Here is a 24,564-nt window from a genome sequence, read left to right on the forward strand (position 1 = left end):
CACTTTTGTCTTTTGCCATTGCACTTCCAAAGGCACCCATGTCATTTTTAGCCTCAATTGCAAGCTGTCACACAGAAAATGTCTCCCACAGCCACCAGCACAGGCATCCCTGAAGCAGATGGTGAGGCTGGTGGGCTGGAGTGATGATCACAAGGCTGGGAGGCTGAGATGGAGTGTACAGTGTCTGCATGCCAGCTCCTGCCTTTTCACAAAGCCAAGCCACAACAGCCCAGGAAGAGTAGCCCACAAAAAAGGCAGACAGCACCTGTTTCTGGGCCACCCTAAGGCCTGCAGGGGTATTCAGAGTTGCTCTGAAATCTGGTGACCCCAGTAGAATGGAGAAACACAATGCTCCCAAACCATTGAATTTAGAAAGTTAATGTCAGTCCTCTACATTTCCAGAGCAAAGGCCAGTGCCTAGAAGATCACAGCTCTGTAGAGAAAACTGTGTACTTCTGCTATTTCTTACCCAGCCTACAATATCATCTTGCTTGAGGCAAAATACCTGAGCAACAGCCCAGAGCAATTTTAACTCCTTCCAGCATCTCCTGAGAGGCCTGACAATGCCTTTCTTTGTGCTGCTGTGCACAGCCAGGCCCAACTAAACCCAGGAGGATGGATGAATATCCACCAGCAAGCCCTACTGCAGTTCTCCCATCCAGGAACAAAGGGGCAAAGGCCTGGGAGCAGGTGCCAGGGAATTTCAACTGTCCCCCTGACCTCGCCAACACTGTGTCTGGATTCAAAAAGCAAAACCCAAGAGAAACTGATGCCAAAATCACTGGGAAAAAGAACCATGGAAACAACTGCTCTGAGACATGCAGAGTAAGAATGCAGATTCTGCTTTTCAGAGAGACCTAGTTTTCTGTGTTGAGATGAGAGGGCACATTGAGCTACAGACATTGTATAGAGTTAAATAGAGAATAACCCTGATGTTCCATAGCCACATGTGAATTATAAAATATTATTAATTAAACAAAGTGTCTTAGAGATGTTGATTATGCTGCAAGGTGTATGGGGACTATATCTTGTTAGATTGGAATTGCTCAAGAAACCAGATGGATGCAGAGAGCCAAGGAGCAGGGTTTATTAGTGGGGAGTCAATCTAGAGAGGTTAAGACTCATTTGATTGTTCTTAGGGCAGGGTTTTTAAGTGCAAAAACCCATGAAGGGTAACTGGTCAGGGTGTCAGAGTCTGATTGGCTAGAGCTGGTTGCTGAGTGCCATTTCTGCTGACCATTTTTCTTGATACATCTTGTAAGACCTCAGGTTAAAGCTGCATCCTGTTATGCCAGATAGGCCAACCCAAGACCCCAATCTTAGCTGGGCATCTGTTTGTCCTGGGTAGGGTCAGTAGGCAGTTTTCCAGAAGGCATTTCCCAGGCTACAGTTTCCCACAGTGTAGTTTTCTCACCTGGTGATTTTCCATTCTTCCTACATCTACCTAGGTCTGTCACATGCCACAGTCTTTCCAAATATATAGTGTTGGTCTTTGAAAACACCTCTAGCCCTAAGTGCAAATTATTGGATTTCTTCCTAAATGTAATAATCTGACTTTCAAAAGGGAGCACAGAGTCTGGGTTACTACTAACAAACTTGCAGAGATTGTTATGCATCTGATGATAAAGAGGGCTCTCCCATCACAGCTGCCAGCAACCTGCCATAGGGCCCCACAAGACTGCCCTCTATCATAGTGCCTGGCTCACAGAAACACAGGCTAAATCTATCACTTTTTCTACTGTTTCACCCTGTGAGTGTTACCCAACAAGAAGTCCGGGGGGGGCAATATTTGGCCCACCTAGGCACACCAAAAACTGCTACAGAACAACAGGGGCCCCTCCCAAGGACAGAGTACTAATATCTGCTGTGTTCTTTTGTCCGCCACCAATTGGAAAGACATCTCTCAATGCCAGAGATTTGTGAAAAGGAAATGAAATGTTTATTTAATGTTATTTAGGCCTAATGCCTCCACTAAAATATCAAAGTCTTTTAGGGTGTACACCTAAACACACACACAGCTCTCCCTTCTCCCACTGTCCCAACTCCGGGTACCGTAAATCAGGAAAAGAGCACACGTCTGTGTTTCAGGCCACTGGCACTGTAGGCTGTGTCACTGTGCAGGATCTCGAGTTAATCCAAAGTTATGTGGCACTCTCTCACGGTCCACTGGCAAGAGTTCTTTGTACCCAGTTCCAGTCAAAGTCTCTCTTGCTTTCCAGGCCACGCAGCCAAAGGGGGCACCCCAAAGCCACATGGGCCTCTTCTACCAAAGCTGCAGGGGTTCTCACTCCACCAAAAGCATGTGGCTTTCTTCTTCACTTGGCTGCAGGGATCTCCATTCTGGCAAAGCTGTGTGGTTTTCCCTTTCACCTGGGAAAGAGGGGGTCTGCACTCTGCCAAAACCACGTGGCTCCCTCTTTCACCTCACCAAGAGGGGGTCCTCACTCTGCCCAAAACCGCATGGCTCTCCCTTCACCTGGCTAAGAGGGGACCCTTACTTTGCGGAAACCACATGGCTCTCTCCTCAATGGCTGCTGTTTCTGGGTTTTAAATCCTCCTGCCAATCTTCCTCTGTACCCCTATTTCTGACTCCTCCCATGATCAGTTACACCTGCCAGTATTTCTGTATTATTACAAATTTACTGGGCTGCCATCGTTAGTCTGGGCAGATATGGCACCATGTCCTGGAGCCAATCTTCTCCAAGTTCCCACACAGGTGCTATAACTTGGGGGACCTACCCCCAGTTACATCTTGGGGGAAGCAACTTCATCCCCCTAGCTCCAAGCCTGGCCACAGCCATTTAACATATCCAAAAAATAAAAATAAAAAATAAAATAAAATAAAACAAAGACACTGAAATAGAGAACAAGGGGATAGTGACCAGAGGGGAGAAGGAAGGGAAGTTAAGGGGAAAATGGGGGAGGGATTTGGAGGAACAAATAGGAAGGACACAGGGACGAGAACTAAGGGGGGTGGAAATGGGAGGGAGGTGGGGAGCAAGGGGCGGGGGAGGCTGGGATGGGAAAAATAGACAAAAAAACTGTACTTGAAAAATAACTAAATAAAATTAAAAATAAATAAATAAATAAATAAGAAAAAAATTTAAAAAATAAAAAAAACATATCCAAGTGACCCACCAAAGGCTATAGATATGTTAAATGACCATGCCATGGATTAGCTGCAAGGCTGTGGCTGTACAAAACAGCCCTGCATATTCCTGCTCCATGTGTTCCTTCCCCCAACTCACACCTGTGGGGAAAGGGGTGAGGACATCTTATATGTCTCTCCAATATTCCTATACAATTTGAATTCTGGACACCATTCCAAATCTTTTTTGCCCCCCCCCCCGGCTGTACCCTGTATCATGAAGAGTCAAGTCACTTTTGTGTTTTTGCTAATGAACAGACATTCACTGAATGAAGGACTAAGAGAAGAAATTTGGGATTATTTTTCTAGAAGGTCATCACATAAAGAAAGAGGCAGCTACAATATATGCACATGAAAAGCAGGGAACACAAAGATCACTGTGAGAGTAAAGTGCAATCTGAGGAACACGATGTGTATTTATGACTTCAACATGAAAAAATAAATCCTAATGGCCCACCTGGGTGACACCTTAGAGTTGGCAAACTAAGTTCATAATTATGGTGACATTTTTCTAAGAAAAAACGCCTCAACGCACTGCTTCTATCTAGATTTTGGGCTGGTGGGTTTAACTCCAAGTGTTCTTGCCTAGGGCAAGCTTTGCTTCCACCCCACCTATTGAGTTAATAAAAGAGGATGGTGAAGCCCCAAGGCACACAAGTCTCCTAAAATTGTTTTGACAAGGTCATGCTCATCAATAAATGCCCTGCCTTCACTAGATATAATCCCTCTCAATTTCCTGATAACCTCTTAACATTAATTAGTTTTGTACTAATCAAAGACTCTGCCTGAGAATTTACAAAGCTCATTCTTTCCTTGTTTGTGGTCATAGTCCTCAACCACTTTGTGATATTTTTGTGGTTTTCCTTACTTGAAGGCCAAGGTTCTCAAGCTTGGCATGCCTGGCATTAGGGGCCATATCACTCTGTTGTGGGAATGTGCCCTGTGTACTGTAGGCTGTGCACCTACCCACTAGATGCCAATAGCACCAAAATGCTAGCTGTGACAATCAGAAATATGTTCATGTGTTGACCAATGTCCCCTGGAGAGGCAAAACTGCCTCCTGTTGAGAATCATTGCCAAGGCTCAAGTGGGAGCTTACATCAGCACCCTGCCAACCCATGGCTGGACACCACGTCAGAGTTTCTGATTTGGTGAGGGTAGTGCCCTATTAGTACATCTGTAACAGGTTCCCAGGTGATTCTGATGCTTATTCTGCTGGTCTGAGACCAGCCTAGAATGATTGTTCTGAGGCCTGACTGCGCTGGAATCACCTGAGGAGTTTTCAACAAGCTCTACCACCACCAGAACCTCCAAAATAGGCAGCAATGTTTTCAAAGATCTCCTGGTGATTCTAAAAATGGGTCAAAAATCCCTTGCTTAAGGTTTTCAAACAGTTTCCAGAATCCCAAACTCCTTAAGAATCTGTGATAAAATTAGTTCACAGTGCATATACTTTCTATTTTTATATAAGGTGAAGACCCCATCCTAATATCACCTGAAAGTAGGAATTCTGAAGCAAAATAAAGCAACCCCAAATTATGCAGTTTGGGGCTTTAACCTCCACCTTTTAAAAACCTTTTGGCTGAAACCACCAGAAATTCCCATCCTACTCTTGAGTAAGTTTGGGGCTAGAGAACAACTTGGCAAAATTAAGAAGTGGGGATCTTTTCCTATTATTTTATTCCTTTCCTATTACATACATGTGAGATAACATCTTATAATAAAAATATGCTAGCTTTACCTTCAAAAAATGCCCAAGTCTTTTTCTTTTTTTCAAAGGATGAATCTTCAGAAGATTTCAGGGAAATCACTGTAAGACAAAAAGGAACAGCACAGCATAAAGCAAGGCAGCTATGGACCAGGCCCACATTGCAATCCAGAATAATGCTGTATGGCACATATGGCACTTTTTATAAAATAATTTTCACTTTTGAAAAACCACATTTAGTTGTCAAAACTCACAGGCAATGGGGAGCTGCAATGACTGACATGGAACAACTGAGAAAGCTGACACACTGGAGGGGAACTAAGATTTCTGTTTAAAGCCAGTAAATGGCAAATCTGAGACACAGTTTAAATAAAGTCCCAACTGCCCCCACATTCTTGCAAAATAAAGAATTCTCCAATGGGGAGTCCAAGAACCAAAACATTATTTCTTTTACAATTTGATATCCCAAGATAGAGAAGCCTGAGGTCACCTGATGACTAAGGGTTAGTGCTCTGAGCACCATTCTTCATGCAAGACAGTCACACAAAGCAGCAAGCATCTGATTCTGAGATTATGTTGTCTTGTTGGCTTTCAGTCAATGGTTGATCACTGAATTCACTGTGCCTGCTTTCAATAGTCATGGAAACAGAACTGAGTAACACTGTTTTAAACCTTGAACATCATACTAAAGAGTCTGAAACCATGCAAAGGCTTCATGCACAGGGGTAACATTATCATAATATCTAAAAATTAATATAAAAAATGTAAAATGTCAGAGAATTAAAATACTGTCCTATAGGACTTTCTGAGGTGAGAGAAATGTCTTGTCTACACTGTATACACAGTAGCAGTCACTGGCCACATGTGGCTTTGTGGCTAGTCCACATGGGACTGAGAAAGTGAATTTATAGTTGTATTTCATTATTTTAAATTTAAATAGCCACATGTATTCAGTGCCTACCAAATTGAAGAGCTCTAGAGAAGAGAATCTAGGACTCTAATAAAAAGAATGTATCTATCTATCTACCTACGTTATCTATCTACCTACGTTATCTATCTATCTATCTATCTATCTATCTATCTATCTATCTATCTATCTATCTATGTTATCCTTCAGAGAATAATTAGGATAGCTGAAATATATATGCACATATATAATTGTGTAATATAAATGTATTTATGAAATATAAGTACGTAATTAAGAAAGCTGAACCCTCGCTGGTGTAGCTCAGTGAATTGAGCGCAGGCCTACGAACCAGAGGATCGCGGTTTGATTCCCAGTCAGGGTACATACCTGGGTTGCAAGCCAGTTCCCTGCAGGCCAGTTCCCAGCAGGGCAAGCACTAGAGGCAACCATACATTGATGTTTCTCTCCCCCTCTCCTTCCCCTCTAAAGATAAGTAAATAAAATCTTAAAAAAAAAAAAAAAAAAAAGAAAAGAAAGCTGAAATGCAGATGTTTTCAGCTTTTCTAATTGTTCTCAGAAGGAGGGTTTTGGCTTGCTATAAGTTAGTCTGACATTACTGAAGAACTCCTTTCCCATTTGAACTTAAATTCCCTAAAACCATAAGCAGTATCTTCTACCTCTATATCCCCATCATTGGGCACACTGTCTCATAGCTGGTAGGTACCCAGTAAATAAATAATTTTTTTCTTTCTAATCGCCCCACAAAGTAGGCCACCTGAAAGTCTAGGGATGAATTCAGTAGATATTTGGTCTGGTATGTGATATTAGATACAATTTGTTCGCCATCTTCCTTACTTAATTTGCCCCATCCACAGGTCCTATAATTGCTGACTACCAGAGCAAAAAATCAGTTTCCCCCTCAAGAATTTAAACTAAGAAACAGGGTAAATATGGTTGTATAAACCCTGGGGCTGAAAGAACCTGTGAACTTTGAGGCAGGAAGCTGTGTTTGGAAAATAGGCAAGCAGAAGAGCATAGAAGGCAGAGTCTATAAGGGAAAAGTAGAGGTGAGAGGCTGGCAGACTTGATGTTGATGGCACTTTGGGTCCCAAGAGGGCTGATGTATTGCATTTGCTATCCTTGCATTCCATGAGCTTTATATTATAGCCTTAAACTATCGCCTCTTCTCTTCTGAGTTACCTTAAATGGGTTTTCATAGCTTCAAGTAATAGAGTCTAGTCTAGGCTAGGCTAACTACAAAGAGTCTTAGTGACAGCAATACAGAAATTAGAAATAAATTAGAAAGAAATCTCCAGGGCACTTAAGCTTTCAGACAGTCAAGTATGCCTATCATGATCCAGAGCCTTAGCACTTTGAGTGTGCTCCACAGACGAGCAGCTTCAGTGTCACCTGGGGACCAGTCAAAAATGCAGAATCACTAGGGTTCCAAACTAGAGCTACTGGATCAACATCTGCTTCTAAACCCAGACTTCTTGGGTGGATCATATGCCCTTTAGAGTTTGAGATGAATTAATGTACACTGGGTTGAAATACTAAGTTGCCATTTGCTGGTTGTATGACTGGGAAAGTCACTTTACTTCCCAGTAATGCAGGAATAATAAGTCCTACTCTCAGGGTAAATGTGAACATAAGATGTATTAAAATATGTGAAGTGCTCAGAACAGTGCCTGTGACCTAGTGAGCCATCTCTATCCACAAGGATGTTACCTGCTCTAAATTCCAAACCTAATTCCAGCATGGATTTTTGCTATCAGCCCTTTGCCTCAACGTGTGAATCTCTGATTGTTCAAATGGTCCATAAGAAAGAGCTTCTTATCCTTGGAGCTAAATGTTTGCAGCTCAAATAGGCTGTTACTATTCTAGTAAAGAAAAGTACCTTCAGACCATTTTTCATTCATCTTTCATTTTTCCTTTCTCAAATTTGTTGGCTCTTGATCTAGTCCAATTACAAGTCCCTTTGCCTTATTTGAGACAGAAGGTAAGATTTCCCTAATTAACACATGGAGATATGTGCAGAAAGAGCTAGCAAACCAGGGTTCTAAGCTAATGGGTCTGTAAGAGAGGAATTCAGGGATGTTCATCTCCCCCAGTAGCAGCTATTTTATGGGAAAGTGCAGCACCTTTGATCAATAATATCAGTCATACCCTTTATCTGTTCCTATAAGAAAGAAAAACCGTGGATAAATTCGACCACAGTTTCAGAAATTTTTCCAAGTTTCTGCATAACAATCTTATTTCAGCTGCCAATCTCCTGCTATTTCAGAGTGAATTTGATACAGTCAAGCCATGTGCCTGAGTCTGAAAGCCATAAGGACACACTGTGGATAGAGCTAGGCCACCGTAACAGTAGGGCTTTGTAGTGGACAAGAAGTGGGTCCACTGACCCTGTGGTGGGTCTCCCTCCACAGTCAGTCTGGGGAAGCTGAGTGGAAGAGGCCACTAAGGGATAGATGGGATGGCAGAGGATGAAGTACTTCAAGGAAATATTTTGCCTGACCAAGAGTGGCAAATTTTCCAATCACAGATTATTACAGTTGGTCAAAAATTCTATGAGATAAAATGCAATCTCTTGATCAAAGAGCATGTGCAATGGTTTACAATGACTTTAGCCATCAGAAAGTAACAGCCCATCACTTTCAACTGTGTTTGCCTAAACTTATGATCTAGCCAGACTTCCAGACAATTGAAAGAAGACAACAGCAGCCCTTCATAACCAAAGTCCTAGTTCTTACTAAGCACCAGTTCAGGGAAGCTGAAAATCCTTACCTTCTGACAGCTACCTAGGACTCAGGCAGTTCTCAGTTCAATCCCTCAAAGATTAGGCAGTCATCAGCTGCCAGCCTTTTTAACTACTGAGTTGTCTTATAGGGTTTTCATGGTGGGTTGAGGCTGTACTCCTCTGGGTAATGGAGTAATGGGACTTCAGTCCCTGGCCAGGAGGGAGCATAACTGAAGGTAGTAACACTTCATGACTCTCCCCAACTCCCATCTTCATTCACCCTCCTTCTTACCCCTGATCCAAGTGAGCTTCTGACAAGCTGTCCTGCCCTGAATGAGAGGAATGTGGTCACAGTCCTATTCTGGGTGGCCTCTGTCTTGCCATGTGCTCTGAGACTGGACTTTCAGTAAATAGCTAACATGGGAATGGGCACTGTGTGCCCCTTGGAAATGTTTCATTACCCCAGTTGCTGGGAGTGTTGCCAACCTTGTTTCCCAGACAGTCCTACTTGGGGCCACTCATGTGCACCCTTCTTTTCCATCCTTCCTGGATCCAGAGGTCCAAGGAGGGTGGGTGGTATAAGGAACCCCTCCTCCCACAGGGCTCAGGGCCTGGAAGAATGTGAGGAGGAAGAAGCCCATTTAGCCTCAGTGTCAAACCACTTTCTCAGTACAGCTTTACAAGACATAGAGTGGGCATTTGGTTTCTGTCTAACTCCCATGCCCACTTATGAGTCACATGAAGCTGACAGAGGAGAAGGGAGTAAAGAGCACTCCAAAGTTGTCTTCAAATGACCTACTAACTGCTTTGTAATTTCCTTGGGACCCCAGTACCCAGGTCAAGGCCATCTGCCCTTCTGATGAGGCAGTGGCCCAGATGCCGGAACTGCAGGTAGTGCTGGGGCCCCTCCCTGAGTGAAGGGGCATGCTGTGGCAGACACTATGTACTGCCTCCTCTGGGAGGAACTGGTTAAAAGTGTCCCAGGATTAAATAGTCTGGAAGAATGAAGCACAGAGGTACCAAGACACACAGATCATATCAGTCTTATGTCTGGAGGAAGCAGGATAGAAAGAAAGACTCTTAGTCAAATCCCCTTTAATAGGGCCTATGGGGACACCATCACTCTGAGAAGTGTGAAAAATGAGATCCTTGATTCCTAACTTGAACAGAATGTCCACCGACTCCCCTGGGGAGGGCATGTTTCACAGGCTGTCACAGATTGTGTTCCCTGAGTTCATGCCAAGACTCTTTGACAATGACAATGCCCAGGGCCAAGGGGCCTCCACTTCCCTTCCTGGTCTCTGTTCACCGACGATAGTGACATCTTTGTCTGGACCAGTGTTGAAGGACTGATCTCATCATTCATGGAACAGGTGGCTGACAATTTTTAGAGGCCCTGGGAAGGCTTCCTTTTTCCCAGTATTCTTTTCTACCTGCTTACCTATGTCTGAATTCCTTTAATAAAGAATTGTACAATTAAAAGCTTAATTTGTACCCATAAGTTACATCCAAGGTGAGGTGCACATTTATGACACAGAAACCTTCCAGAATTCAGGTGTTGATGGAGAGGGAATTAAAGAGAGCCCAGCACATAGGAGTGAGTGGGCCTGAAAGAACAGTGGCAAGGATAAGGGGAAAAACATGGAGGTTGGGCGGCCACACCTTAATTTTTCTCTTTCTACTGCTGGCCAGTCTGAGCTAAAGTATTTTCCAGATTCTCTAGATCTTCCATTGGTGCCCAAAGCCTAAGAAAAATTTAGTGTTAGAAGAAGTACCTGGAATTCTGGTTAAAATGGAGAATTCCAGGCATCAACCTGATCTTCCGGTTTGAGAAATCTGGGGAGAACTCAGCAATCTGTATGATTATGGAGCACACCTTAAAGAAAATTCTGACTATTGAGGTCTCTGGAACCTACTAGGAGAAGCCTTGCATCATACACTCCTAGTAAAGTAGGCACCAAGTCCACAAAGACATGGGAGAGGAAGTTCAAGTTATAAGGGACCACACCCTGGGCCTCAATCTCCTATCCAGCCTAGGGCAGGATCAAAGACTAGAAACTAAACCAATTCCTCTTCATTTTAATCCAGGGAAAACAAGAAAACAGCAAAACCTAATGACTAAGCCAATTACACAAGTATTGTTTTCAAAGGACTCTAAAAGGGCCCCTTTAAGTAGCAGTCTTTCAGTACAGTGAATACAAAGTGAAGAGTATGGCTTTAGAAGAAGTTCTTTTCAAAAGGATAGGCATCTATAACAATCCACGTGTCTTCCCATGTGCTGACTCAAACTGAGAAACTGGAGAAAATCTGAGTAAGAGAGACCTTCTCCAATGATCATCTAATAATACTTACATATTCTCTCCCCAACAAATGTGTTGCCTTAGAATGTCTCACTATGTGTTTTACTTGTTTATCTTGTTTCTTACCCACCTCCCCATCTGAAGGGTAGGGACCATATCTTTTCTTCACTTCTAGAATCCTTCGTGGCTATAACAGGTCATAGTTACTTTGAATGAAAGAGTGAATGGAACAAACATTAAACCATATTGGTGGGTCAAAGTCCTGGGACCATGACATTATGACATTCTGGGAGACAGGAAAGAGAGGCCAGGGCAAGGGGCCCCATCTTACCCAGCCATTTTCTTCCCCTGGAAGCTGTGCCTCAGAAGTGTTGGGAGTGCACCAGTATACCAGGCCAACAAAACAGCCTACTACTGAGTTCTGGCTAAGATGGAGGTATGGGTAGATATGTTTTGCTTCCTTGCACACCCAAAAGGACAACAAAAAATTTAAAAACAAAACTAACCAGAACTGCCAGAAAATCAAATTGTATGGAAGTTGAACAACCAAGGAGTTAAAAAAGAAACATTCATCCAGACTGGCAGGAGGGGTGAAGACAGGCAGCTGGGGTGGAGAGGACACAGGGCAAGGAGATGAACCAGGTGGGTGTGAGGTGGCGGCTGATGGTCTGAGTGTTCCCGCATTTGTGCGTGGAGAAGTCAGGAGACACAACTGGAAAGAGAGATAGACCACACAACCCAGAGTTCCAGTGCAGAAAACTAAAAGCTCAAAACCTCTGGCTGGAAAAACTTGGTATTGAGGCAGCAGGAGGAACTCCCAGCCTCACAGGAGTGTTAGTTGGAGAGATCCACAGGGTCCTTACACAATGTATACAAACCAAAACACCCAGGAATCAGCACCAGAAGGGTCCAATTTGATTGTGGGTAGCAGGGGAAGTGACTGACAGCAGGCCGAGAGCCAAGTGAGTGGCATTGCTTCCTCTCTGACAACTCCCACACATACAGTGCCATAACCCAGTGACTTGGGTTGCCCCACCCTGGCAAATACCTAAGGTTCTGCCCTTTACAATGTAACAGGTATACTGAGGCACATAGTATGGCCCAAATGAAAGAACAGATCAAAACTCCAGAAAAAGAATTAAGCCATGAAGAGATAGCCATCCTACCAGATGCACAGTTCAAAACCCTGGTAATCAGAATTCTCACAGAAATGGTTGAGTATGGTCCTGAAATAGAGAAAAAAGTAAAGGCTATGCAAAGTGAAATAAAGAAAAATATATGAAGAATCAACAGTGAAGGGAAGGAAACTGGGTCTCAAACCAACAGTTTGGACCAGAGGGAAGAAAGAAACATTTAACCAGAACAGAATCAAGAAACAAGAATTCAAAAAAATGAGGAGAGGCTTAGGAACCTCCAGGATATCTTTAAACATTTCAACATCCTAATCATAGGGTTGCCAGGAGAAGAGGAAGAACAAGAAAGTGAAAACTTTCTTGAAAAAATAATGAAGGAGAACTTGCCCAATCTGGCACAGGAAACAGACTTCCAGGAAGTCCACAAAGCCCAGAGAATCCCCAAAAAGTTGGGCCCAAGAAAGCACACCCCAATACACATCATAATTTCATTATCCAAGATTTAAGATAAGGAGAGAATCCTGCAGCAACAGAAAAGGAGACAGTTACCTACAAAGAAGTTCCCATAAGACTATCAACTCATGTCTCAAAAGAAACCTTGCAGTCAAGAAGGGGCTGGAAAGAAGTATTATAAGTCATGAAAGGCAAGGACCTACATCCAAGATTACTCTATTCAGCAAAGCTGTCATTTAGAATGGAAGGACAGATAAAGTGCTTCCAAGATAAGGTCAAGTTAAAGGAGTTCATCATTATGAACCCCTTATTATATAAAATGTTAAAGGGACTTATCTAAGAAAAAAAGATCAAAACTATAAATGGTAAAATGACAACAAACTCACAACTATCAACAACCAAACCTAAAAGTAACAACAACAAAACCAAAGTAATTGAACTAGAACAAGAAGAGAATCACAGAAATGGAGGTCACATGGAGAGTTATCAGCAGGGAGGGGGAAGGGGTAGAATGGGGGAAAACTTGCAAGAAACATAAGTGGTAGATACGAAATAGACAGTGGGAGGTTAAGAACAGCATAGAAAATGGAGAAGCCAAAGAACTTATATATATATATATATATATATATATATATATATATATATATATATATCACCCATGTACATGAACTAAGGTGGGGGAATGCTGGTGGAAGGGGGGTGCAGGGCAGAGGGGTATAAAGGAGAGAAACAAATGGGACAACTGTAATAGCATTATCAATAAAATATACTTTTAAAAAAAGGACAGCTTTCTATGCAATGCTCTGGCCTCTGCATGACATGCTTTGAGTCTGTTATGATTCACTTTACAGACTCTGAGTTCTTATCTTCTTAGAATGTCGGAAGTTTTCAAACCTTAAGCAAAAGGTGATTTTTAAGTTCTTTCAAGTTGAAAGAACAAAGGAAGAATTTAAGGCCCTGATCTCTGGTCTGTAGACCTTGCCAATTTGCACCCAGGGGGCATACAAATCTGGAGAGCAGATGCCAACCTGCCTCAGTTTGCTCAGGCAGCATTTTTCACAGATCAATGGAAGAGAAAAATCTATAGGGGCCAGAAGAGGTTGGTGGTATGAAATATGCACAAAAAATCCTTTAAAAGACCATTAAATAAAACAAAGATGAGTCTAAACCTTGCTCCAAATTTTAAAAAGTAATATACTCAGTTCACTGGTCCTTCTTATTCAGTGATGGTTCCCAGGGAAAATATTAAATGTAGCTGTGTCCCCACTATTTACTAGAACAGCATTCTCAGGGAAGGTAACTGAAGCCCCAGAGACACAGAAACCTTCTCTGTTTCTGCTCTCAGAAGTTTGCCTATGGCTTTTGTTCCCTCTTGCTCTCCAAGACTCAGGCCAAAGGCAGTCAGTCTCTCTTGGGGTGCAAACAAAGCATCCTGCAGTGATGGAGCAACTGATGAGAAATGGAAAAGCTCTAGTTTTGCCTATTTCAAGTCATTCTTTCCTTTGCATTCACTCTAAAACAAATTCTAAAAATCAAACAAAAAACAGATTCAACAGACTTTCCTCATCCCCCTGCAGTTGGAAAAGAAGTTTGCATTCTGAAATGCAGTCAGCTGCAGAATACCAAGGACACGTGTGCCCCCAATCAGCAGCTAAGAAACTTTGATACTTAGGGCTTGGTAACTGGCCCTCTCCAGATACAACTCCAAGATGGATCTATATTTTCCTTTGCTGTTGCCTTCCACTCCTTGTTGCCATTAATTAAAATAGTATTCTACCAAAAGGTTTAGATCACTCATTCATTCTTCCATCCAAAGAAACTGTTATTGAGCCCTTTTGTGCACCATGCATTGTGTCAGGTGTGAGGATGCATTTAAGAAGAATCTGGCATTGTCTCTGGAGTCAAGTTCCCTGCCAGGTCTACCATGCCAACTTTCTTATTATCACTATCCACCCTGGCCTTTGCTAAGCACAAACACTGAGCATCCAACCATCCAGTCATCTGCAAATTCCTTTTCTCCCCTTGCTCAGTGTCTGATCAGGCTAACCACATCTTTGCTCAAGCTAGTTGGTCTCCTGATACAGCATGACCTATACTGTCATAGCCCTTCTTGCCCTGGGGTCCAGCAAAATTCCACATCCTCCCAGGTGACCTTCTCATATTCTCCCAAGAATGTACCCTTGTCTGTCTCTTACTCCATTGCCAGAGTTGCCTTCTTGTATGGCCCTTTCACATTCTCATGCTATTAACTACCTCGATAATGTCTATCTGATCCACAAGTATACCCACATGTACATATGTCTTCTCTACACTCCTGGGGTGAGGCTGGCACCCCAGGAGGGTAGAAACTAAACCTCTTCACTCTCACTTCTTTTTAGGCAAGGCACAGTGGCCACAGACTCATCAAACAGGGCAGGTTACACACTTGCTCACTTTATGTTTTCAATCTCTTCAATTCTTCCAAAACAATGGCAGTTGGAATGAGGGTAGGTACAATGAAGAACTGTCTTAAGCATTATTTAAATTACACTCCAGTTGTCCATTTGTTCCCTTTGAGTATCTGTACCTGTTGACACTTTAAATATCATGATTCGTGCTTGTTTAATTAAGCAGTAGCACTCAATGTTTAGTTAATCTCATTCCTAATTATCTCCGTCTCTGGAGAAAAAGGAATTATTTAATTTCTTCTACCAAAACTTGAGACATCAGTTCCCTGTGGCAGTACTCTCAGATCCAGTTATTAAATTACCTCTAATCTCATATTATAATTTCATCTTTGCCCCCAAATACTTTTAGGTAATAGTCTTCTGTTTGCTTTGTTCACTACTCATATTTAAAGCTTACATATATGGTTATAAGTCAAATAACAGTTTGGCTTATTAAAATATGCTATGTGGGGTTAGAATGAAATACTGACTAAACTGCAGGAGACAGCCTTTGCAAATTGCTTCTATTATCAGCATTTTCATTGTTGATGAAGACATCTCCATTTCAGAATACCAGACTGTTTCTGAGTCTGTGGGTGTTTGAGCTGGGCTGAACAGCCATTGAGGGCAATTTGTTTATGAAGTTCGGGGAATTGAAACTGTTGAACCCCTAAAAGCAGAAGCCTAAAATGAATGACAATGTCACTCTGAACCTTGGGAGTTTGTGCTCCCTTGTATGAAGAACCCATGTAGTTCTCCAAGGCTGAGCCCTGAATACTGGCCTATCTCCAAGCTTATCAACAGCTAAGGACACATGGCACTCAGGACTGGCCAGGGCCTGCCCTTATCTGGAAGCCCTCAGGCTTCATCTCAAACTGTCTCATGGACAGGTGATGAAAATACAGGCTTTGGGGCTAGTCCAGCCTCCCATCCCTACCCTGGCTGCCCTATTGCTTAGAACAGGATCTGCATTTCCTGGGAGGGACATGCCAAATCAGTGTCTGAGGAAGACACAAGTAAGGGCCACAGGGACATCAAACAGGATGGAAAAGGATGTGAGGCTCTCAAAGCTCAGGGAAAAGAGTCAAGGAATGAATCACTGAAGAGCAGAGACAGAACATAGACAGAAGTGCCTGGATGCAGGGACACTAAGTAGAGATAGGGAAGGGCATGTGGAGGACAATGGGGACACTGACTTTCCAGTAATAGAAAGACAGCCACTTCATTTATAAATTGCATACCAACAGATGCACAGCGAGTGATCTGCCAATGATGAATGTGGAGAACAGATGCAGGTCAGACAGTCCTATGTGTCTACAAGGACAGAGCATAACAACCATCCTCAATTTATTACCAAAAAACCCACAAATTACCACAACTAGCAATATATTATTTTATACTTAATGGAGAGATTTGGGTCTCTATATGTCAAATTTTCACTTCACTTCAAAGTGACCCTGGAATTTACTCAAAAGATGACAGCTTATCTCAGCCTCTAGGGATATATTATGCTTTCAGATTTTAGGACAGAAACACTTAGACTATGTTGTTGGACCCCATTACCTAAAAAGCAACACTTGTTAGCTATTTCTTTTGGCCTAAGGTGACCAAGAACACTTGGAAATCTCTGCACTAGTTTATCTATAATATCTTCAATTCAGAAACCCTTGAACACTCCCAAAATAAGTAAGTCACCCTGAGAAAGAGATAGTTCTCTGAGTGGCTTCATCTTCTTGTTGGAAAGTACACAAACCTCGGCTCATACTCCCTTAATTTCCATCCTGACTTCCTTGTTCCACCAACTCCAGCCTTGCTGTGCCTCCCGTGTTTGGTGCAGGGCAATCAGGACTGACTTCCCTGCTATTCCTGGAGTTCGGTCGGTTCTCTCACCATGTCTTACCTGCAGTGAGGCCCACACCTGCATTTCACTTGCTTCACTGGAGCTGAGGACACAGGGCTCACTAGGCTGCTGAGATGGAGGTGAGCACACCTCACTCCCACCTGGAACACTATGCTACTCTGGATTTTGTACAGATTGACCTTCTGGGATCCTAGGAAAGAGCTGCTGTATCCTCACTCTGCAGTGCTGCTCTTCCACTGAGGACACTTCACCTTATCTACATGGCCAATGGGCAGGAAAGAAGGAGTTACTCCTCCTGCTGCCCCAAATGTTGGTGTTTCCCAGGGCTCCTTCCTTGGCCCTGCCACACTGGGTATCTCACACCCCCTCCCATGCTTTCACCTCTCTGACTCAGAAATCAGCTCTCACTAGCCAGATCAGACAGAAGCATCATCCCATGTGTCTATGTGCCAACTGGACATCAGTGCAGTATGGCCTCCTGCTACATCACTCTCAATCCTAAACTTCACCTCTGGAGCAGCTCCTTCTCTTGTGGTCCCTCTGTCAGCTGTGGGGACCACCTTGGCTATCACCCCAAATCTTTCTCCCTTGCCCACATCCAGTCAATCCTAAAGTCTTCTCATTTCACCTCTTAGTGTCTCTCCATTCCTACTTCCCAGTTTAGTCCTCCATCATTTCAAGCTTGAACAACTACAAAAGACATTCCCTCCATACCCCCTTGTCTGGTGCCTCCAGATCTATGTCCTAAGCAGTTAAGAGAGGGACCTAGCAAAAGACTTTAAATGCTTTTCAGCCTAAAGCAGAGATTCCTCAAACTTCCTAATGATAAAATCACCTGGACTGCATGTTAAATATTCAAATTCCATCCCAGACCAAAAAGACCAAATCTCCTGGGCAGAGGTTTAGGAGTCTTCATGTTAACAGTGGCCCTGGTGATGCCTATCAATAGGCAAGGTTGACAATACTGGCCTACAAAATCAAGTATAAATTCCTTCATATTTGGTGTGTAAGCCCTTCCACCATCATCCCTGCCTCCTTCCCCTACTTATCCATAGCTGCCCCTGCCTCTCAGTTTAAACTCCAGGAGTCTTGACCCACTGTTGTAGGGCCCCCACATACTGAGCATACTGAGATGCCTCTCCTTCCATTCCCTGCCCTACCTAAATGCCAGTATCAGTGTAAGCACTGCCTTCTCCCTCAGCCTGGGGGCACTCCTATATGATCCCATGATTTTTGCATATTTATCATTGCACTTACATGGTGACATCATATCTGTTTATGCATTTGCCACCCCTATGGACAAATCCATGTATATGTCCCCAAGTTTCCAGCATAGCAAGGGCTTGGAGCAGAGCAGGTGCTCAATAAATGTCCACTGAGTAAAGGGGCAAATGAATCCACCAAGAACTCCTGAACTCTAGGCAATATTATTTTCCAGTTCAATTTCTTTACTGAGCCAACCAAAGCTTCCTTTGCTGAACTTATTATGGCTCTGAAGGCTGCCACTCATTTCTTTATCATTTTTGACACTCTTCTGTAGTATGAATCTATCTTTTCAAAAATGAGGTTCCCAAAACAGACTGTGTATTCTGCATTACTATCTCACCAGCTCAGTACACTTGACACAATTACTGTTCTTCTCAGGGACACCAGGACAATTTGTACCTGGATGGAAATGACACCGGCTGTTTGTGCTGCCATATCACATTGCAGATGCACATCTAATTCACCACCATCATCACTGAAGTCCCTTCACAGAGACAGCCTCTTAGCCTCCTGTTGACTACCCAACAGTGCCTGCAATCCATTTTCCACACATGTATGATGTTGTCACTTTCCAAATTGAATCTCACTCTGTTATTTCCTACCCATATTTCTTACCTCTCTGGGTTCATTTTTATTATGCTTTACTCCTCGCTAACATTAGGAACATTTGCCAATTTTGTATTTTCTGTAAAGTTCATTAGGATGCAGTGTGCTCCTTTTTCAATGTCATTGATAAAACAATTAAATGAAATGAAACCCAACATTGACCCTCCTGATTTCCACTGGAAATCTCTCTAGAGGATTCAGTGCCATGTGTCACTTAGGACATGTCAATCCATTTTCCTGCAGGCTGGGCTTTCACTCAGTGAGAGGGTCACATGGCACAAGCAAATGAAGGACCTGTGTGATATTCTGTACCTTTTCTTATACTTTGGGTATTAAAAATGACATTGACGAGTTCATCTAGCATGACAGACTCTCTAACGTAAGCCAAATATGACTCTATTGTCATTTAGAGGGTCATAATACATATACATTCTACATTATTTATCATTTCATTTTGTGCCAAACAGAAACAATAACCCTAAAGCCAAACCCCCTGCTGCAATCTCACACGTACATGTTTTGCAGATGAACCCCAATTTAACACTTCCACATTTATCAAAATCATCATTTTCTATCATATCTTAATAATTTTAATATTTAACACATAAAATGGTTATATATGCTGTACTCCAAATTGCTACATCCTGTGTTTCTTAGCCAAACACTTTTAGGGGTGTCCTCAGGAAAAAGCCATGACAAATTCTTCATTAGTATAAGTTTTTTCCAGAATAATTTGCTACTTATTTTCCTTTGTCACACACACACACGCTAATACTAACCCTGTTTGGGGGGGGGAACTCAAAAATATAAAGAAAAAAGTAAAGCAAATAATACTACTGATATTGAGGTAGGTTGGTTATTTATTTTGTTCTCAGGTTTTTGTTCCTTTCTTCTACTTTGTATGATGTTGGCAAAGCATTTTAAAAGCACAGAACTAATGAGCTGGATTTGTCAGGAGCCACCATCTGAGTTACACAGCATGAATGTAACAGGCTGTAGGTTATGCCCAATTCCATGGGTATCCCTTTATTAGTCCTTTTCTCTCCCACCCCAAAGAGCTATGCAAAGTATGAGTAATAAGGACTAGTATTGTAGTAATAGACTTGACTATAGTAATATATATAAACAATCTAAAGATGCTAAACTGTAATCGATGTTCATGATAATTTAGTTGTGGCACCCCAATAATATTCATGAGTTTAATTTACTCAACAAGCAGGCAAGTGAGCTTTCCCAGTAATGACCTTTGCAGCTGGTGGGCTCATTGACATTTTCATCTCCTTCTCTTCAGAGAAGAAACTGTGACCTTTCTGAAGTGATCATTCATGGGTCAAAAAGAATTCCAGCTAAGAAAAAATGAGATGTCCTGGAAAATGCAAAAAGTGTTAAAAGGCAAGAAGCATGCAAGTTCCTTGATTTAAAAAAAAAAAAAAACAGAAAAGTAGGTTTTATTTATTTTATTTTTTTCTCATTTTTTAATTTAGTTATTTTTAAGTACAGTTTTTTGTCTATTTCTCCCATCCAAGCCTCCCCCCGTCCCGTGCTCCCCACCTCCCCTCACACCCCCAGCCCTCGTCCCTGCGTCCCTCACATTTGTTCCCCTAAATCCCTCCCCCCTTCCCCCTTAAATTTCCTTCCCTCTCCCCTCTGGTCACTGTCCCCTTGTTCTCTATTTCAGTGTCTTTATTTTTATTCTGCTTGCTTGTTCATTTTGTTGTTTAGCTTCCTGTTAAAGGTGAGATCATATGGTATTTGTCTTTCAGCACCTGGCCTATTTCACTCAGCATAATGCTTTCCAGTTCCATCCATGTTGTTGTAAAGGGTAGGAGCTCCTTCTTTCTCTCTGCTGCATAGAATTCCATTGTGTATATGTACCACAATTTTTGGATCCATTCATTTACTGTCGGGCACCTAGGTTGTTTCCAACTCTTGGCTATTGTAAATTGTGCTGCTATGAACATTGTGGTGCATAGGTTCTTTGAAATTGATGTTTTAGGATTCTTGGGATATAATCCTAGCAGTGGAATTGCTGGGTCAAAAGGCAGGTCGATTTTTATTTTTCTGAGAAAATTCCATACTGTTTTCCATAATGGTTGTACCAGTCTGCAATCCCACCAACAGTGAACTGAGGACCCCTTTTCTCCGCACCCTCTCCAACATTTGTTGTTTGTTGCTTTGTTTATGATGGCCATCCTGACTGGTGTAAAGTGGTATCTCATTGTGGTTTTAATTTGCATCTCTCTGATAGCTAACGATATTGAGCATTTCTTCATGTGTCTCTGAACATTCTGTATGTCCTCCTTGGAGAAGTGTCTGTTCAAGTCCTTTTCCCATTTTTAATTGGGTTAGATGTCTTCTTAGAGTGAAAAGTAGGTTTTAAAACTATAGGCTATAGGACTTTTCATCCATCTATGGCAGGTCTCTAGAATGGATTTTCTTTATTATTAAGACTTTATTTTTTAACAGCAATTTTAGTTTCAGAACAAGATTGAGGGAAAGGTACAGAGTTTTCCCCTATACCCTACACGTGCATAGACTCCCACACTATCAGCATCTCCTACCAGAATGGTATAATTGTTATCATCAATGACCCTACACTAACACATCCACATCCCACAAGATCCACAATTTATATTAGGGTTTACTCTTGGTGTTGTACATTCAATGGATTTGGACAAATTATTAATTATACAAATCCACCATTATAGTATCATACAGAGTGTTATCACTGCCGTAAAAATCATATGTGCTCCCCACCTATTCATCTCTCCCTCCTACCTAACCCTGGTCTTTTTACTGTCTCCAAAGTTTTCCTTTTCTAGAATGCCATAGAGTTGCCATCACACAGTTGGAGAGCTTTTTCAGTTTGGCTTATTTCACTTAGTAACATAAATTTAAGTTTTCTCAATATCTTTTTATGGCTCAATAGCTCATTTCTTTAAAATAGATTTATAAATACAGGTTTTAAGAAATTAAAAAAGGAAAAAAGTATATTACTAAGAGACACTGTCAGGCCAATCTCAATTGCTTTTCTGATAGGTTTACTACTGGGGATCATGAAAAAATCATGGATATCTCAAAGCTGGCTTTTTAGTAAAGTAATTGGCAGTCTCTAACAGTAGCTATGTGAGCTAAATGGCAAAATATGGTTAAGATAAAAGCTCAAGTGCTAAAGTTAAAATTCCTAGTACTTTAACAAGAGATGACTCTACTTCTAAAGTGCTGGCCAGCATACTAAGGTAAGAAAAAGTAACAAGATATAAATTTGCAGATACCATTGAGAAGCAACTAAAAAAGACTACATGCCAAAAGTGAGACAGAGGAGATCCAAGATGGCCTCAGAATACGTAAGAGATACATTCACCTTTTCTCACGACCAAACTGGTATTACAACAAAAATATAGATCAGTTATCCTGAATAACCAGCTGAAAACTGGCTGAAGAGGAGTGTTATAACCAAGAATTGGCAGAAGAAGCCACATTGAGACTGGTAGGAAGTCTCATTCCTACCAGTCCCACAGGATATGCAAAAAGGACCTTTGCTGACATGCAAAAAGGACTTGCTCCACTCCCATGGGTGGCAGCAAGGATGCTGGAGGGATATCTCAGATGTTAAGGTCATCCCAAGAAGTATGGGGTCTCAACCATACACCAGGTTCCCCAGCCCAAAGCACCAGAGCTAGAAAGAGGCATCCACATAACATCTAGATCCCCTAAGCCTGATCAGCAACTCCCCCTCTCCCAACTCCCTACTGAAATCAAGTTCCTGGCAGACTTTGGAGCAGACTGAGTGGTGTAGCTCTAGGACAGAAGAAATTTCCCCCCACATGCTGGACATGTGCAGAGCCTTCCTTTCACACAGCTAAATCTTTGTCTGTTAGGGACTAATAAATTCTGCTGGCTTCACACTGACAACTCCCTGAGACCCTACTCTACCACAAAGGTATGCAAGTACCCAACAGGTAGCACCTAGATTTGTTATACCCTGGTACATTTGCTGCATGATCCCAGACCAAGGACTGGCAACAAGTTTCCATGTATCATTCTGAGGGAAATCAGTCATCCCTACCTGCTGACTCACTAAGAACCTATCTCATGAAACTCAGGTACTGCTAAAGGCTCTTTCAGTAGCTGAGCCTAACAGGCAGCCAGAAGACTGAGGCAGGTAGAGGTGGATCTCAGGACCCTTTGGGACTTTTGCTGGCCTGCCTCTGGGTCTGCTGTTGGAAAATCTGACCTTGGTGTACAGCCAGATCCTCCCTACACATACCCAGGCCCAGCAGAGGTAGCCACATACTGTGGATTGCTTTGTAGCTCCAAACAGGTTGCTCATGGCCAGTCACAGGCAGCTTCTAACACTGGTCTGCAGAAAAGTCCCTCCCCAAAAGTCCCAGAACCAATACCCCGTAGTCAGCTTCATATAATATCAGAGAAGGATTCAATATGCTTCAGAAGTAGCATATCCAAAGGAAGATCTCAGAAGACACCAGACTCTGCTGAAGAGAACTCCACACCTGTAGTCAGCACCTGCATAGTACCTCGTACACCATGATTGGAACTGATGCTCACAGTCAGCCAGCCTGAGGGTTAATGCCATACAGGAACAGACCAATGAGTCCAATTAGGACTCATTTATAACAGGAGGACCCACATAACCTACACGAGGGTGGTTCCTTTATTCCTTATATGGAGCAACCAGCACAAGTTATAAAGAGATTTCACCATGGGGTCCCACAGGACACCTACTAGGTAAGGCCACCATACCAAGACTGGGAGTCATAGCAGATCTACCTAATACATAGAAACAAACACAAAAGGGCAGCCTAGATAGGGAGACAAAGAGACATGCCCAGAAGGAAATAATAGGAGAGATCTCCAGAAAAAGAGATAAGTATAACGGAAACAAAAATTTATCAGACATAGAGTTCAAAATGTTGGTTGTAAGAATGCTCAAGGAATTTAGAGAACTACAACATGAAAAAGAACAAAGAAACCACTTTAAAAAGTCAGAAATGAATACAAGATTTTAAATGAAGAGTACACTAGAAGGAATAAACAGTAGATTGGATGAAGCAAAGGACTGAATCACTGACATAGAAGGTAGAAAAAACACCCAATCAGAGGAGCTAAAAATAACAGTAACTTTTAAAAACAAGGATAGTTTAAGGACATTTGAGACAACATGAAGTAAGCCAACATTCATATCATAGGAGTACCAGAAAGTGAAGAGAGCAAGCAAACAATCAAGAAACTATTTGAAGAAATAATGACTATAAACTTCCCTAAATGACACACAAGTCCAGGAAGAGCAGGGAGTCATAAACAAGATGATCCCAAAGAAGCCCATACCAAGACACACCATAATTAGTATGGCAAAGGTTAAAAACAAAGAGCAAATCATAAAAGCAGCAAGAGAAAAACAGTTAGTTGCCTAAAGGGGATCTCCCATTAACTGTCAGTTGATATCAAAATAGAAATATTTCATGCCAGAAGAAATTGGCATGAAATACTTAAAGAGATGAAAAGTAAGCACCTACAACTAAGATTACTTTACCCAGCAAGGCCACCATTCAAAAACTGAAAAAGAGATAAGGAGCTTCCCAGACAAGAAAAAGTTAAAAAAGTTTGTTACCAACAAACCAGTATTATGAGAAATGTTAAAGGGTCTGCCTTAAGAAGAAGAAATAAAAAATAGAGGAACAATCACATAAACAAAAGCAAAGACAAAAATCACATGATCATATCAATAGATGTGGAAAAAGCTTTCGATAAGGTACAACACCCATTTATAATAAAAACACTCAGCAAAGTGGGAATACAGGGAGCATTTCTCAAAATAATAAAGGCCATATATGAGAGACCTACAGCCAATATCATACTCAATGGGAAAAAACTAAAAGTTTTTCCACTAAGATCAGGAACAAGACAAGGTTGTCTACTTTCACCACTTCTATTCAATATAGTATTGGAAGTTTTAGCCACAGCGATCAGGCAAGAAAAGGAAATAAAAGGTATC

At 42.0% G+C, this 24,564-nt stretch overlaps 1 protein-coding gene across 2 annotated transcripts in view; it reads right to left on the reverse strand.

Moving 5' to 3' along the window:
• The window catches only part of VSTM4 (V-set and transmembrane domain containing 4), a 126,148-nt gene that overhangs the window by 74,123 nt on the left and 27,461 nt on the right, over positions 1-24,564 (reverse strand). For both annotated transcript variants that reach the window (XR_005085651.2, XM_037167946.2), the window contains exon 3: positions 4,890-4,958. Coding sequence is in view for 1 of the 2 variants with exons in the window: in XM_037167946.2 (XP_037023841.1) it covers positions 4,890-4,958 (69 nt within the window). In the remaining variant the exon portion in view is untranslated. The remainder of the gene's footprint in view (positions 1-4,889; positions 4,959-24,564) is intronic.

Source organism: Artibeus jamaicensis, unplaced genomic scaffold (assembly GCF_021234435.1).
Source record: "Artibeus jamaicensis isolate MK-2021 breed Jamaican fruit bat unplaced genomic scaffold, CSHL_Jam_final contig_468, whole genome shotgun sequence".
NCBI lineage: Eukaryota > Metazoa > Chordata > Mammalia > Chiroptera > Phyllostomidae > Artibeus > Artibeus jamaicensis.